This window comes from Mesoplodon densirostris, chromosome 8 (genome assembly GCF_025265405.1).
Source record: "Mesoplodon densirostris isolate mMesDen1 chromosome 8, mMesDen1 primary haplotype, whole genome shotgun sequence".
In the NCBI taxonomy this organism is placed as follows: domain Eukaryota; kingdom Metazoa; phylum Chordata; class Mammalia; order Artiodactyla; family Ziphiidae; genus Mesoplodon; species Mesoplodon densirostris.
The window spans coordinates 20471614-20486145 of record NC_082668.1 but is presented as its reverse complement, the minus strand read 5'-3'; the positions used below and the strand labels follow the sequence as shown (position 1 = coordinate 20486145).

General features: G+C 54.8%; 1 protein-coding gene across 7 annotated transcripts in view; it reads right to left on the bottom strand.

Moving 5' to 3' along the window:
* The window catches only part of TNS1 (tensin 1), a 200871-nt gene that overhangs the window by 14327 nt on the left and 172012 nt on the right, over nucleotides 1-14532 (bottom strand). For all 7 annotated transcript variants that reach the window (XM_060105836.1, XM_060105831.1, XM_060105832.1 and 4 more), the window contains 3 exons: nucleotides 7804-8002; nucleotides 3315-4381; nucleotides 577-663 (listed from right to left, as the gene is read on the bottom strand). In XM_060105836.1, coding sequence (XP_059961819.1) covers nucleotides 577-663; nucleotides 3315-4381; nucleotides 7804-8002 — 1353 coding nt within the window. The remainder of the gene's footprint in view (nucleotides 1-576; nucleotides 664-3314; nucleotides 4382-7803; nucleotides 8003-14532) is intronic.

The window sequence follows — 14532 nt, the reverse complement described above, 5'->3', positions numbered from 1 at the left end:
GTAAATAGCCAGACAGTAAATAATTCAGGCTTTGCAGGCCACGCAGTGTCGGCTACAACTACTCATCACTGCCATCACGGCACAAAAGCAGCCCATACAGTGAGTAAACAAATAGACGGGGTTGTTCCAAGAAAACTGTCCGGATCTGACGCCTGGCTGGAAGTCACCCTGCCCTACGTCCACACAGACTTCCCTTAGGGGCTGAGGCCTCTCATCTCCATCCCCACAATGCCAACTACGTTTTTTTCTATAAAATGGGCAAAAATCCCCCACATCATGCAGATGGAGAGCTAAGGTTTCATAGTATCTCGGCCAGCCTTTCATTTTGTCCTGGAAAACCAAGACTTTGTTGCTTTTAAGGAAACAGCTACAACCACTGCTTCTGCTCCCCAACGCTTCACTGTGGGGAGGTGCCTCTTCCTGTCCAACCTTGGTCCCAGCTCCTCTCTGTGACCACCACCTACTGCAAAGAGGAATGAGTCTGCTTATGTCCCTTGCCCAGGGAAGACAAGGTGGGCAGCAGCCAGCTGTGACCTCAGATGGACCCCAGGACCTTCAGCGCCACCCAGCACTTACCCTGCTCTCTGGAGATCTCGGGCTTGTACCAATACTTGGAAGTGTCCTGGACAAACTTCACTTTAGCCCGCGTCTCAGGGCTGTTGTCTAAAGGAGAAGGAGAGGGAAAGAAGGTGTTACGAGTCTCCAACTCTGTCCCCCCGAAAGGTATGTTGGAATGAACCCCCAGTACCTGTGAATGGGACCTTATTTGGAAATAGGGTCTTTGCGGATGTAAACAAGTTAAGACGCAGTCGTGCTGGATTAGAGTGGACCCCAATCCAATATGACTGGTGTCCTTATAAAAAGAAGGAAAGGGACAGGGAGACATAAGGGGAGAGTGTCATGTGAAGATGGAGGCAGAGATTGGGGAGATGCATCTACAAGCCAAGGGACCCCAAGACTGACAGCCACCATGAGAAGCTAAGACAAAAGCCTAGAACACCATCTCCCTCAGAGTCTCCAGAAGGAACCAATCCTGCCAATACCTTGATTTTGGATTTCCAGCCTCAGCTACCATGAGAGAATACATTTCTGTTGTCTTAAGCCACCAAGTGTGTGGTCCTTTGTTATGGTTGACCTAGGAACCTAACACGGAAAGCTAGTCTGCTCAAACATCATCAGAGCACTGCTGGAAGGGGCCTTGAGCTGCTTTCGCATCCTCCCCCTGTCTTCCAACAACCACCGTGGCTCACGGAGCTGCCCTCCTGTTGAAGAGACTGAACAGCATTCTCACCAAGCCAGCGAGAGCCCTACTCCATCCCATCTCCCCCTTTCTCTAGAAGATTCAGACTAAACCCTTCCCGAAGTTTCCCTCCCACCCTCTAGTCCCTTCCTCCATGGGCTCAATTTCCCAAGTCTATCCTAACAACCTTGAGGATGAGAGCAGAAAAACACATTTCTGTCCACTTTCCCCAAGCTCCGCCTCCCTTCCCATATGGAAAGCCCGGGTTCTGCCTCAGGTAGAGCAAAAAGATTGCTCCTGCCTTCCCTGGGACAAATAGGAGAAGGGTTGGCCTAGAATTAAGAGGCCATCTACTGAGTGTCACAGACCCCACTTCTCTGGCAGACATCCCCACCCCAGACCCTTTGCAGACTAGGGATGCTTTCATAGAGTGCTAGGTTCTGGAGGAGCTCAGAGGACACCTTATCCAACCTATTACTTTACAAGTGAGGAATGTGAGGTTCAGAGAGGGAGAGCCACTTGCCCAAGTCACACAGATGGTCCACAGTAAGGCTTTTGTAAGACCTTCCCAGGTAAGAAGATGCAGCCGCCAGTTTGGTGCCAGCTACACCATATCGTCCTGGCTGGGTATTAGGACATGTGGGTCTCACTCTCCAACCTCTTCCTTCATCTTTTGGCACCAAAGTAAACAAAGGGAGGATGCGGGGAGAAGGGTAAAAAAGAATATTCCAAATCTGCACATTTCCTCTCCTTTCATCAGTGAGAGGCTGGAACAGAGGCGCCTGTGCTCACGGTGCCGTCAAGTTCAGGGCACAGACCAGACATGCGGGCTGGGCTGTGTGTCTGGTGCTTAGTCAATTTCAACTTGTCACTTACACTCTGCTAGGCTTCTGGGATCTGTTTTTGGAGGACAGAGATGGGGTAGGTCAGCTCCTTTTCCTGGCAGCTGTGCACTTAGCAGGGTCTCTGGGCTAGGCAGCTGGGCTGTACAACTGTGCAAGCTACGTCTCTCTGCTCCAAAGCCCCAGGCCCTGGGGCTGCTGGGGCCTAATGAGCTGTTAGAGGTGGCTACAGCCCCATGTGCCTTCCTGTGTTGACTCCCATGGCTATTTTAAGCAAGGAAGATGGTGGGAAACAGGAAATGTCCCAACTACTAGAAGTTCTGCATCCTCCAAGAACTGGGGCTGGGAACCAGATGTCTCTGGCGAGCAGCAGGAAGCAGGGGTGTGCAGTGTCGTTTGGCAGGCTCAGGGCAGGACCTGGGAGTGATGCTGAGAATCTGGGCAGCTGGGGCCCATCCCAGGCTGCCTGCAGCATTCTAAATCTTCCTTGAATGCCCCAGGGCTCCAGGGCTGCTCTGCACATAGTCAGGTTCGAGATCTGGCTGACACGCTGCAGATCAGCTGACACCCTGACCTTTTTGTTTAGAAAATGAGCCCTCTAAGTGGAGGCAAAAGATGCCCAGTTCTGACGATGAGAGAAGAATTCCGTGTGCAAAACTGCGTGGGCTTCAGTGAAGCCGGGTTGGTAGAAACTAGACTCCAGTAAAAATGCTTAACCCTAGGCCTTGTGCCATATCACTCCGGCTGCCAGATCTGTTATTAGTGATGTGAGCAAAGTGGGGATCAAAAGGTGGGAACCGTGCTGTGGGCTGGAAAAATAATGTGCAAGTTGGGCAAAATAACACCCACTTTGCCAGGTGGCCATGTGTGAAATGTGCAAAATGGGCAAAACCATACCCACTTTGCCAGGTGGCCATGAGGACTGATGAGATAGCCCTTGGCTCAGAGCCTGGCACAGAGCATGTGCTCAACAAATGGTGGTGGCTACAATGACCGTGAAGATCACCGTAGCAGCAGGGCCATCATCGCACCCACGTCCTCATCCCTGTCCCCACTGCTGCCACGACCACAGCTCCAACTGCCATTACACAGGTGAGGAATCTGAGGCCCAGAAGTCAGTGATCCACCCAAGGCTGTCTGCCACGGAGATGTCAGAACAGAGACTAGCACAGATATCCTAACTGGTGGGCTTCATCTGTCAGCCGGAGAGGTGACATGGAAGGAGGGCGCACCTGGCATGGAGTACTTGGAGAAGTCCGGCAGAGTGTGGGAGAAGGAGACGGCGCTGCCCCCGCTGGGACTGGACATGCCGCTGGCGACAGGCGAGGAGGACACCTTCCCGTTAACGGTGGCGTAGTTGGGGAGGCTGCCCGCTCGGTCTCCCATGGACATCCTCCGCTTCTCTGGCAAGGCCGGTGTCGGGCTCCCTTGTCGGAAGGCTGCTGAATCTGGCGAGGGGGAGGTGGCGGGGTTGCTCAGGCCGGGGTAGTAGGCAGGGGACACAGGAAAGGAGGGCGTGGAAGGGGCCTGGTAGCCCGAGGCGCTGCTCTGTCGGGACAACGTGGGTCTCCGGTCCTCAGGGGTGGAGTAGCCACCATAGGCCACCTGCTGGTCCAAGCTGGGGCTGCCGGGAACCACAGATCCAGACCCTCCCAAGTGACGACCCAGGCTGGGGCTTCCGGGGCTGGCTACTGCATTGCCATGGAGACTGGAGGCCAGGTTGCCTTGGTGGGCCCCAGGGTGCCGGCCCAGGCTGGGGCTCCCTGGAGTGGTGGCCACATTGCCATGGAGGCTTGAAACCTGGTGGGCCCCAGGGTGCCGACCCAGGCTGGGGCTTCCTGGAGTGGTTGCTGCACTGCTCTGGGGGCTGGAGGCCGTGTTACCATGGAAACCAGTTCCGGGTGGACCCATCACCTGGCGGTGGCTCAAACTGGGGCTGCTGGGGGCAGCCATGCCGGGATTCACGGCCCGGCGGACAAAGCCAGGACTAGAGGGAGTGTTGGTGCCCACTGTCCTGTGCCGTGCCTGAGGGCTCCCAGGCACCGTGTGGACACCTGCCACGCTGAACTGAGACCGGGCCTGGCTTTCCGGGGAGCTGAACTGCTGAAGTGAGTAGTCGGGGCTGCTGTAGATGCTGCCCGCAGTCGGGAGAGGAGAAGAGCTCTGGTAGCTTCTCTGAGCCGAAGGGCTGGGCTGGCCCAGGCTGCCGGAGCGGAAGCCAGAATCCAGCAGAGGCTGGGTGGGTGTCCGCGGGCCCTGGTCGCTGCTCTCCCCTGATGGGAAACTCCCCACTGAAGTGCTAGAGAGAGACGGGGCAGGTCAAGATGTCACCAAATGGCATTTAGCAAAGGACAGGCTTTCAGTGAACCCTCAGCCCTCCCTCCAACCACTAATAATGACAATAAAAGCTCCCCTCACACATGCACAGGAAAGTTAAGGCTTTTATACATCACCCTACGAACATCAGAAGACAAAGCTGAGGCTCAGAGAGGTTAAGCAATAGGCTCACACCCACACAGCTCATAAAAGACCAAGATTTCAACTCAGCTGTGTCTAATTCCAAAGCCCATGTATCCTCAAGCACCACCCTGACTGCTCAACCACAAGTCAGAGCGAGATCTCTCCTACAGAAACTGAAGGTGGCTGTCCTGTTGCCCCCTCCAGCATCACAGAAACTGAACACTGGAGAGGGGGTTAAACCACTTGGATCCTGTTCCTACTGGAAGTAGCCTCACCTTGACTCAGTTTCCCCAGGTGAGCTATCAGCATCTTTAAACACTGAGAGTGTAACTGGGCATCCATTCCTGGGTAGCTCCAAGACAGCGAAGATGAAGAAATCTCACAGGAGATTTCAGCTCATTGTAAGAACGGCATTCTAGCCATTGGATCTGGCCACTAATGGAGCAGGCTGCTTTACATGGTAATGAGGAGCATTAAATCCTTAGCAGCATTTAAGCAGAGACTGACCAACCTCTTGACCCGATCGATCGCTGTGGAGGAAATTTCCTCCATTGGGAGGTTAGATGAGATGAGCTCAGAGGTCGCTTTCAATTCTAAGACTGATAAAATTCAGTTCAGAGGGCACTGTACCTGGGGGAATGGCCACAGTCAAAGGTTCTCCTCTGAAGTTAAGTATTGATACAAGTCCATGGCCTGTGAGTTGGGAAACCCGGATTCTGCTTGTTAAAAGTTTTCCCACGTGTAACATGAGGGAAATAGGTTAGAAGACTCTGATTCCTTCCAGACCCAAACTTCTATTCCTCGATGATATGGCAGGAGAGACAAAGGTTGACAGAGACCACGCATAAGCAGCAGCTGCAGGGAGGTAGCCGGCAAATTCTGCACCAGCAGCCCCTGGGGCAGGAGGGTGGGGAAGGTCCTTACATAAGACGATGCTCCAAAGCCTGGAGCCACAGACTGGAAGGAGTCTGGAGGCTGGCCGGCCACACCCTGGGCCAGGCTGGATAAGCTCAGGTCCCCTGGGTGATGTGAGGTGGGAGGGCTAGGCAAGAGCCCAGGGCAGGGAGAAGGTCAGGGGCCAGGTCAGGACAAAGTCTACCTCGCATCCCAGAAGGGGCCAGAGTGGAACACCGCTTCGGTACAGAATAACCTGGATTCTGAGGAATGGGGGGATAGGTCAGGCTGCACAGCGGGGGCTGGGGACATGGAAATGGAGCTCTGGATGATTAATCCCAGAGGAGAAGCTAGTTTCCTGAGGACTACTGCAGGAGGAATTTGAGGAGTGAGAAACGGTGAAAACTTCCTAATGTCAGCACTCCCTGAATATCAGCAAGGGTGGCTGGAGAGGTGAGGAAAATCTCCTTTCCTCTAAAGCAGAATGCAGCTTCTGCCCAGAGGCAGACCTTTCCAAAAATGGAGCCATCAGGAGGCTGGGGAGGGGGTAAGGTGGACGGGGTGTGTGTGCTTGGCTTGAGGTTTCAAATTCTTAGACTGCAGAAGAAAACTGCCTCTGCTCACCCACGCCCCCCCCCCCAACCCAGGAGGGGTGCATTACCCTGGACCAGTGCAGGTACACAGCAAGCTTGGCACACCCCTCTACGTGCATGCAGAAGTGTGAAGAGGTGGCTGGACAGTTACCGGGCCCCGTGGGCTCCCGGGCTGGGAAGGGCAGTGGCCATGGGAAGGGATGGTCAGGGCAGGCTCCCCTCCTGGAGGCGAGTTCCGGCCTCCAGGCAGGCTCTCTGGGGCCCCCTCCCCGCCTGGCACCCTTTGCCCTGCCTAGGCTCCTCTCAGGGTCCCTCTCCTATGTTGTCTTCCCCGTCTCCCCATCATAAAGCCTCACCACCACCACCCCCGTCAAGCAGCTTCTCACTGTACGCCAAACACAGGAGCCTCGCTCTCTGGGAAATTTCAGGCTACCCTTTCTGTCTGACCCCCTCAGAACGCCAGCCAGCCATGATGCCAAGACATCCCTCCTCTAACCCTACAGCGACCCCTCACCAGCAGCTGCGTGCCCGAGGCCGCCACGCCCAACACCTCCACACCCTCCGGCTCTGTCCTTGCCGTGCTGTCCTTCTGGAAGGGCCGTTCCCTCTCCCTTCACCTTTCAACCCCTGCTCATCCTTCTGGCCTCAGCACAAATACTTCCAGCCCCCAGAGACCCTCTCTGCATCCCAAGCCAGAAATAGCGGCCTCTTGCTCTGAGCTCTTGGCTTACACATCTGCTCTGGGCACATCTGACTCTCACCCCGTGACCGGCAGGCACCATAATGCAGGTCTGTGGGGAAGGATAGAGATGTGGGTTCCGGAGCCAGACATCTTCAGTTTGAATCCTATTTTGGCTATTATTTAGCTGTAGGACCTTGAATAAGCTACTTTATGTCTCTCTGCCTCAGTTTCCTCTTCTGAGAAGTGTGAATAATAATAGTACCTACCTCATAGGATTGCTGTGAGGTTTAAACAGAAAGCACTTAGCAAAATGCCTGGCACGCAGGAAGCACTCACCACATAGTAATTACTCGTGTTCAATTTTAAACTTGGGGGGAAGGGGACTTCCCTGGCAGTCCAGGGGTTAAGACTCCACACTTCCACTGCATGGGGCACGGGGTCCATCCCTGGTTGGGAGGTTAAGATCCCGCATGCCGTGTGGTGTGGCCAAAAAAAAATAAATAAAATTTTTTTTTTAATTAAAAACTAGGGGCTTCCCTGGTGGCGCAGTGGTTAAGAGTCCGCCTGCCAATGCAGGGGACACGGGTTCGAGCCCTGGTCCGGGAAGACCCCACACGTCGCAGAGCAACTAAGCCCTTGCGCCGCAACTACTGAGCCTGCGCTCTAGAGCCCGTGAGCCACAACTACCAAAGCCCGCGTGCCTAGGGCCCGTGCTCCACAACAAGAGAAGCCACCAAAATGAGAAGCCCACGCACCGCAACGAAGAGTAGCCCCTGCTCGCCACAACTAGAGAAAGCCTGCGAGTGGCAACGAAGACCCCAACACGGCCAAAAATAAATAAATGAAATAAATAAATTTATTTTTTAAAAACTTAAATAAATAAATAAATAAACCTGGGGTAAGGACTATGCCTGGTTCACCTTCATACTCTCCCTGGGGAGTTGGCACTCAGGGGATGCTCTCACCATGCACCCTGATAAGCTAGTTCCCAGGAGCAGCAACCTGGATGTGACTTCTGCCTGTCCACGCCCTAGACAGATCCAAGAGGCCTCACCTGTGCTGCCCCAGGCCTGGATCTTCCTGCCCACTTACCTGTCAGCGCTGAGGATGGGGCTGCTGGTGGAAAGGGGGCTGGGGGAGACAAAGGAGCCTCCCAGGGTCCCGTTCCTCAGGGGTGTCTCGCGGCCATAGGCTTGGGCAACCGGGGCGCTAAAGCTCTTGGGCTCAGGATCCTGAGTCCGGGGCCCAGCCACTGCCGTCCGCACCACCGACTCCACATAGCTCCGGGGCTCTGGAAGGGGCAAGGGGACAGGGACTGAGTCTGGATCCACAGGGGTGCAGTGCGGACCCCACCCAACCTCCAGGGAACCCCCGTCCCCAGGGCCTATGGGGACAACCCCAAAAGGACAGCCAAGCAGACAAAGGGCAATTCTCCAGGGCTTCTGCCTTCCCAGGCCCACCCTCTTCCCAGCATCTTGGAGAAGCTGTGAGAGTCCCCAAGGAACCTTTAACCAGGGCCTCGTTCTGAGAATCTTCCCAGAAATGGACCCCAAAACACAGCCATCACAGAATCCTCCCTCCTAGATCCAGGATGCCCACCCTTCACTGGTATCCCCTCTAGCTGCTTCTTTTCTACGACCTGCTACCCAGGCCCCCAGGCCCTTCTAGGCTCCCCAGGCACCACTGGAAACTGAGCTCTTCGTGGACCCCAAGCTCCAGCCCAGCCGTGCATCTCGGGACAGTGCCAGGGCTCATGCTGGCTCCTCCCCACACCCAGAATCCAGAAACAGGCTTGCTGGCCTAGCAACAGGCCTGTGCGGGTGAGTTCCGCCCAGCCCCTGCATGCCAAGACACACCCACCCACCTTGCCTGACACACTTAGCATTCCTCCCGAGACTGACATCATTATCCTGCTTGGTGTTCAGAGTGGCCTGAGAGGAAGGCTAGGCGGGGGAGGGGGGAGGAGCCAGTGCCAGAAAAGTCATTTTGCAGATGAGGACGCTGAGGCCTGGAGAGTGAAGTGGCTGGAGGCACAAGCAGGACTCAGGTCTCCCGGGCCACCCCCCCGCCCAGTGCTGTGCGCCCCTCCCAACCTCCGATCCCGGCCTCTGAAGCCAGCCGCCAGACTAACTTGTTATCAAACAGGAAGAAGAAGCAGGGCACCCTGGGCTTCTCCAGGGACAGGATCAGGGATAGATGACGCTCCTACCACCTCCAAACCCGGCACCGTCCCTGAGGACGTCCCAGGGGGGACATGATCTGAGCACACACCTACCCTCTGCCCACAATTAGGGCATCCGCTGAAACCAGCCTCAGAATTGGAAGAACTGCAGAGTCTGTGCAGCCCTGGGGGCGGCGGCAGGGGGCAGGCCCCTGGAGCCTCTGCAGCCGGACTGTGCTGGCCACTGAGTCAGAGAATAGCCCCCTTCCCTCAGCCCAAAGAAAACGTTACTTTGGAAGGAGCCCAATCACCAAGGCGTTATGGGGCCGTTACAGGCCCTGGTCTCTGAGGTGACTTCCAGGCCTGATATCCTGCGTCCAGGCCCAGAGGCCTGGGGACCCAGGGAGAGGATGGTCCTTTAGAACAGGGCCCTTTACGGAGGAGGCCTGCCGTCTGCATACAACTCCAGCCAGAGGCTGCCAGTGTATCTTTTAGTTTCCACACGGAGTTCCCTCCAACCAACAGCAACAGTGAATGGGGCTGGGGCAAGAGGTCTGCAAAGCGACAGGCATGGGGCAGTCTATTCCAGGGACCCGGCCCAGGGTGACACAGGACCAGCCACCTTGGCACCCAGAGATAGAGTCCACGTGGGCAGAGGCCAGTAAGGCGTCCTCAAAAGCCCCCCTCATCCAGCCCAGGCTACCCACCCACCCCGCAGAAGCCCCAGGCCACAGCCCCTCCAAAGGCAATGATGCCATGCCGTCCAAGCCTGAGGTCCTGCTGGAGCAGAGACGGGCAGCGCATTTTTTTTGAAAAGCGCCCGACAGTAAATATTTCAGGCTTAGAGGGCCAGATGGTCTCTCTCACAGCTGCTCAGTTCTGCTGCTGTTATCGCGCGAGCAGCCACAGACAATACATAAAGCGATGAGCATGGTTGTGTTACAATAAAACTTTCTTTACAAAAATAGATGATAGGCCGGATTTGGCCATAGATTGCTGGCTCCTGATGTAACCTGTCTGCTCAGCCCAGAGAGGTGGAGCGATTTGCCCCAGAACACACAGCCAATCAGTGGCCACGGCTACCATCTCCTGACTCTCAATGCTGGCTCTGAGTGTCCTAGAGGGGCCATAGCCTCCTGGGACACCCAGAGTTGGCTGCTACCCAGAACTCCAGCCCATCAGCCAGAGAAGAGCCACCTCCACAGGGCTATTAATAATAGTAAAAATAGCAAACAACTGTATGAGGAGAGTAGAATTTGGAGAATGTAAGTGTCTTGCCCAGGCCACACGTAGACTGTGGCAGAATTGGCCTAGGAACCCAGGCAGTCTGGCCCAGGTCCTGCTCTTGGGCCCTGCACACACCTCCAGGTGAAAATCGGGAAGCCGAGAATTTCAGTGTCTTTAGCCTTGGGGGGCTGGCTCCATGCTCTGGGGTAACTCTGACAGAAGAGACCTCAGACAGGACCCCTCACGCCCACAGAAATGGCAATTGAGACCCAAGGCCAGAGCCCACCTTCCCTGCCCATCCCTCACCTCCCGGGGTCACTCTCTGAAAACTCCTCCTGGCCACCTCCAGGCTGTCGGCTTCACGCTGGTGCCCGCAGCGCTTAGCACCCTTCTCTCCCAACCAGAGATGGCAAGGGGATCCATCTGCTCCCTGGCAGCCCCAGGCTCCTTGCTGATCTGTATTTTCAGTGCCTGGCACACAGTAAGTCCTCAATAAGTTTTTGTCCCACAAACTAGTAGATGTGTGACCTTTACCCTCCACCCCACCCACACAGAGGTGCACAATAACTAAGACCTAAAAGGCGCACATTCGTTTTTCTCCTTCTCTTGAATTCTTGCTGACCCCAAAAGTACAAACTAAAATGCACACGGTGAGCCCTGAAGTCGGTGATCTTTTCCACCTGCCATGTCCTCCTGATCCACTCCCCAACCTGCTCTGTGTCCCTGCAGGCCAGCTTTTACTGACCGCATCCCCCAGACCCCGGGCCTCAGGGCTCCACATGGCTTTGACCTTCGGCCGCTGGCTAGTAGGAGGGACTAGGAGGGGGTGGGGGGTGGCGAGGAGAGAAGGTCAAAGTGCCAGGGCTGCACTTTCCACCCAAGATCCCAGCTCCAGTCAGGGGCCCTCTCCTCCAGCTCCCTCCTGGTTCCTCCAGGCCTGGCATGCGGATAGCTCCGACCTCCTGCTAGGAGGGCCACCCGTGGCGGGGTGCTTCACCATCCCTCTTTGGTTTGCCCAGACCTTCTAAATAGTCCATTGTCTCCTCAGTTGCCCCATTGGAATGAGCCATCTGTTTCCTGCCAAGACCTGAAGTGGGTAAGCAACTCATATTATATTCCCAACTCACATAAGCACCCCATCCTGTAAAAAAGTACACGTACTGCTTTTACCAGCAGTAGAACTGAGGTAAGGCCGCCCACACCACCTGGTGCCAGAGTCAGGACGGAGCCAAGCCTGGGACCACAGATGCTGACTCCCATCTGCTCTGTTTGCTATCACTCAAGCCTGCATCCCCACTAACTCCTTCTGGCCCAGACACAGTGACAGGAGCCTGAGTGGAGTTTGCACAGAACATCCATGGGACTGTATGTTAGAAAGTTTGGAGATATTAGAAAACCTGAGATCCTATAGGATGGCCACATTCATAAGGCATCAGGCTCGTGAGCCCCGTCCCCACTCCCATCAGATCCTAAGTTACAGAGGAGCTCTCAGAGGACTCAGCATCTGAGCTTGGAGGACAGGGCTGCTTACCCAGGGAGAAGCACCAGCAGCCATTCCCACCAGGAAGGCTGGAAACAGCCCTATGAGTTTAGGTGGCCAACGAGCCTGGGCGCTTTGCTCTGAGGCTCGCAGCCTGTGGATTTCAGGCCCAGCCCGCCTGGCTCTGCCCTCACCTTACTCTCTACCTCCATCCTCTTCCTTGGTTGGCTGACCTTCCAGGCCCAAATCAGGGGTAGAGATTCACTCAACCTCTGCTCCTCATGAACCCAGAGCAGGAGGGATCTTGGGGAAGATATTTGATTTTCTAAGTCCATCTCCAGAACGGTTCAAAACCAACCTTTTGGGCCAAAACCCAAGTTTTCAGACTCAGATTTCCATATTGAAAATACCTCCCTTTTCCTGTCTGTCCCCATCCTCCCTCTCTCCTCCCTATCTCAGTACAACATACAACCTGTAGGCTCCCCCTTCTTTCACTTACTGGAGGGGTGACCTGGAGCAGGCTGCTGAACATTTCTGGGACTCAGTTTCCTCATGTGTAAAATGGGAATGAGAATACTCACCTGCCCAGCTAGGATCGAGTGACAAGAGAAGGAAAGTCCCTTCTAATTCCTTCCACTAGTTGCAACGCCGGTTTATAAGCAGCCCCACCGTTGCCCACCTGTACCTGAGCCGTGCCTGTGCCTGCCTCCCTCCACCCTCTCTCCTGCTGCTTTCATCCTCTCTGCCGATCCCAAGCAGCTGCACCCAGAGGCAACGGGAACTGGGAAGGGCAGGAGAGGAGGGGCCCGGGAGGGTGCTTCGTGTAGAACATTCCAGGAGCCCAAACCCATTCCAAGTGGCTGTTGGAGGCTGAGAGCAGCTGGACATGAGGCTGAGTGACTTGGCCCCACCAGGCTGGGGGCATTGTCAGCTCTTCACCCACACCCTGAAGTGCATTTCCTGCCTGCCAAAAAAGGTTCTTTGCCTGGAGAGAAAGGGCCTGCCCGCTCCAAGTGAAATGAAGACATGCGGATTGGGGGGAGGGAGGAAGTAAAACCCCCGAGGCCCCATCCAGGAGCTCAAAAGTTAGAATTCCAAACTCAGATTGGGCCACACAGCCCTCCTCTGAGCTCCCATCACACCCTGTTCCTCCCCCAGCTCAGCACTTCTACCTTATGCGGAGATATCTGTCTTTACCAGGCCAGCTCACTCATCTTTAAGCCCTCAGTACCTGGCACGGGACCTGGCACAGAGTAGGTGCTTGGTAAATCTGTGCTGCACAGCACTGCCCAAAAATACCCAGATGCCACAGTACACCCATCACCGAGGATCTCAGAGCAGGGAGGACCCCCGAGGGGCCATTTCTAGTCCACTGTCTTCCTTTGTGCTACATTCATCCCATCTAATCATCTGAACAGACAGAACCTAAGCTGAATGTTCCCTGTTCCCGTTCCTCCAGGAAAGAAGGTTCAGCAATTTCTTTCCCTGTTTCCCCACTGGGAAGATATCCTTGATATCTCGAGGATATCATGCCTTTACTGTTACAGGCTTTCTTCCTCTCCTTCCTTCATGGAGAAGGGTACCCAGTAAAGACACTGTTTATGTTTAGAGGTTGTGCCCCGTGCGATCACATGGAAAGGGGCAGCCTCCACGGGCTGATCCAGCGTAGGCTCTCAGCCGTGCCCCCAATTGACTGTCTGGGCCTGGACAAGTCATTTAACATCCATACATGTCATCTCCTCATCAGCAAACTGGGGTTCCTGCCACTTTCCTCACAGTGCTTCTGTGATTATTAAACAAGATGATGTGACCCACACAGTCCCGCCCCTGCCTGCTGACCCTCACTCTGTACCACACGCCCCGCCCTTGCTCCAGCCTCCAGATCTCCCTTGCTCTCACTTCACTGACTTTGCAGTTCATGGAAAAAAACATGCTGTTCCTCCCACCCCAGGGCCTTTGCACATGCCCTTTACCTCTACATGGAATGCTCTTCTCCCATCCCAGTGTCACTGAGTTAATGTCACTCATCCTCCCATCTTACTTCTTCTTTTATGAGCCAGGGTCTCATAAAACTGTATCCCTTCGCTCTGGAACACTTATCTCAATACTTAATTCTCAGTGATAGTTTAATTCTGGCGCCGGTTCATGAATTTCCTCCACGAGATTAGGAATCATGGTATGCTTATCATTATATCCCCAGAGTGCCTGGCACATAGGAGGCACACAAAATATTTGTTGAATCAATGAACCAACCAATGACAGAATGAATGAATGTAAAGCATTTAGCACGGCACATTGAACGGAACAGACTCCCCTAAAGTCTTTTTTTCCCCTAGCTAAATAAGTCTGTCTGTCTCTGATTATTTTCCCTCACAAGCATCTTTTTCTGAATTTCCCATCAAAGTATCAGCAGGGAAATCAAGCAGTGCTTCAGAGGGTCAGCGAAGTCTGACCCGGGAGGTGATGCATGAGTCAGGAAAAACGGAATGTCCCCTGCCTCCACCCACCTCCCTCCCCAGGGAGGGGATTGACAACAATTCCGATCCCCATGCTAGAATCCCACGGCATGGCGCCTGGAGGCAGGAGGAGGGCTTTGAAACAGCCCCTTGATTAGGAGACTGGAGACCAGTAAGTCCAGTCTCGGCCCTGCTTCCTCTTAACTGTGAGCTTGGGAAAATGCCCCACCCTCACCCCACAACACAGACCTCAGCTCCACATCTGTGAAGACGATGGGTGTGGTAGAGTCGAGCCCTAAGAACCTTCCCCTGCAAACTCTGTGGCTCCAGGACAGATGGAAGAGGGTCAGAGGGCTTGGGGCCCTGTAGGCCTAGATTCTCTCATAAGGTGCAAGGGTCAGGTGTCACTTCCGATCTGTTGAAGTGTCACCCCAAAGTGGGGAACACACAGCCAGGGCCTGTCACCCTCAGACCTTCCCACTGGAGAGCGTGTGGGT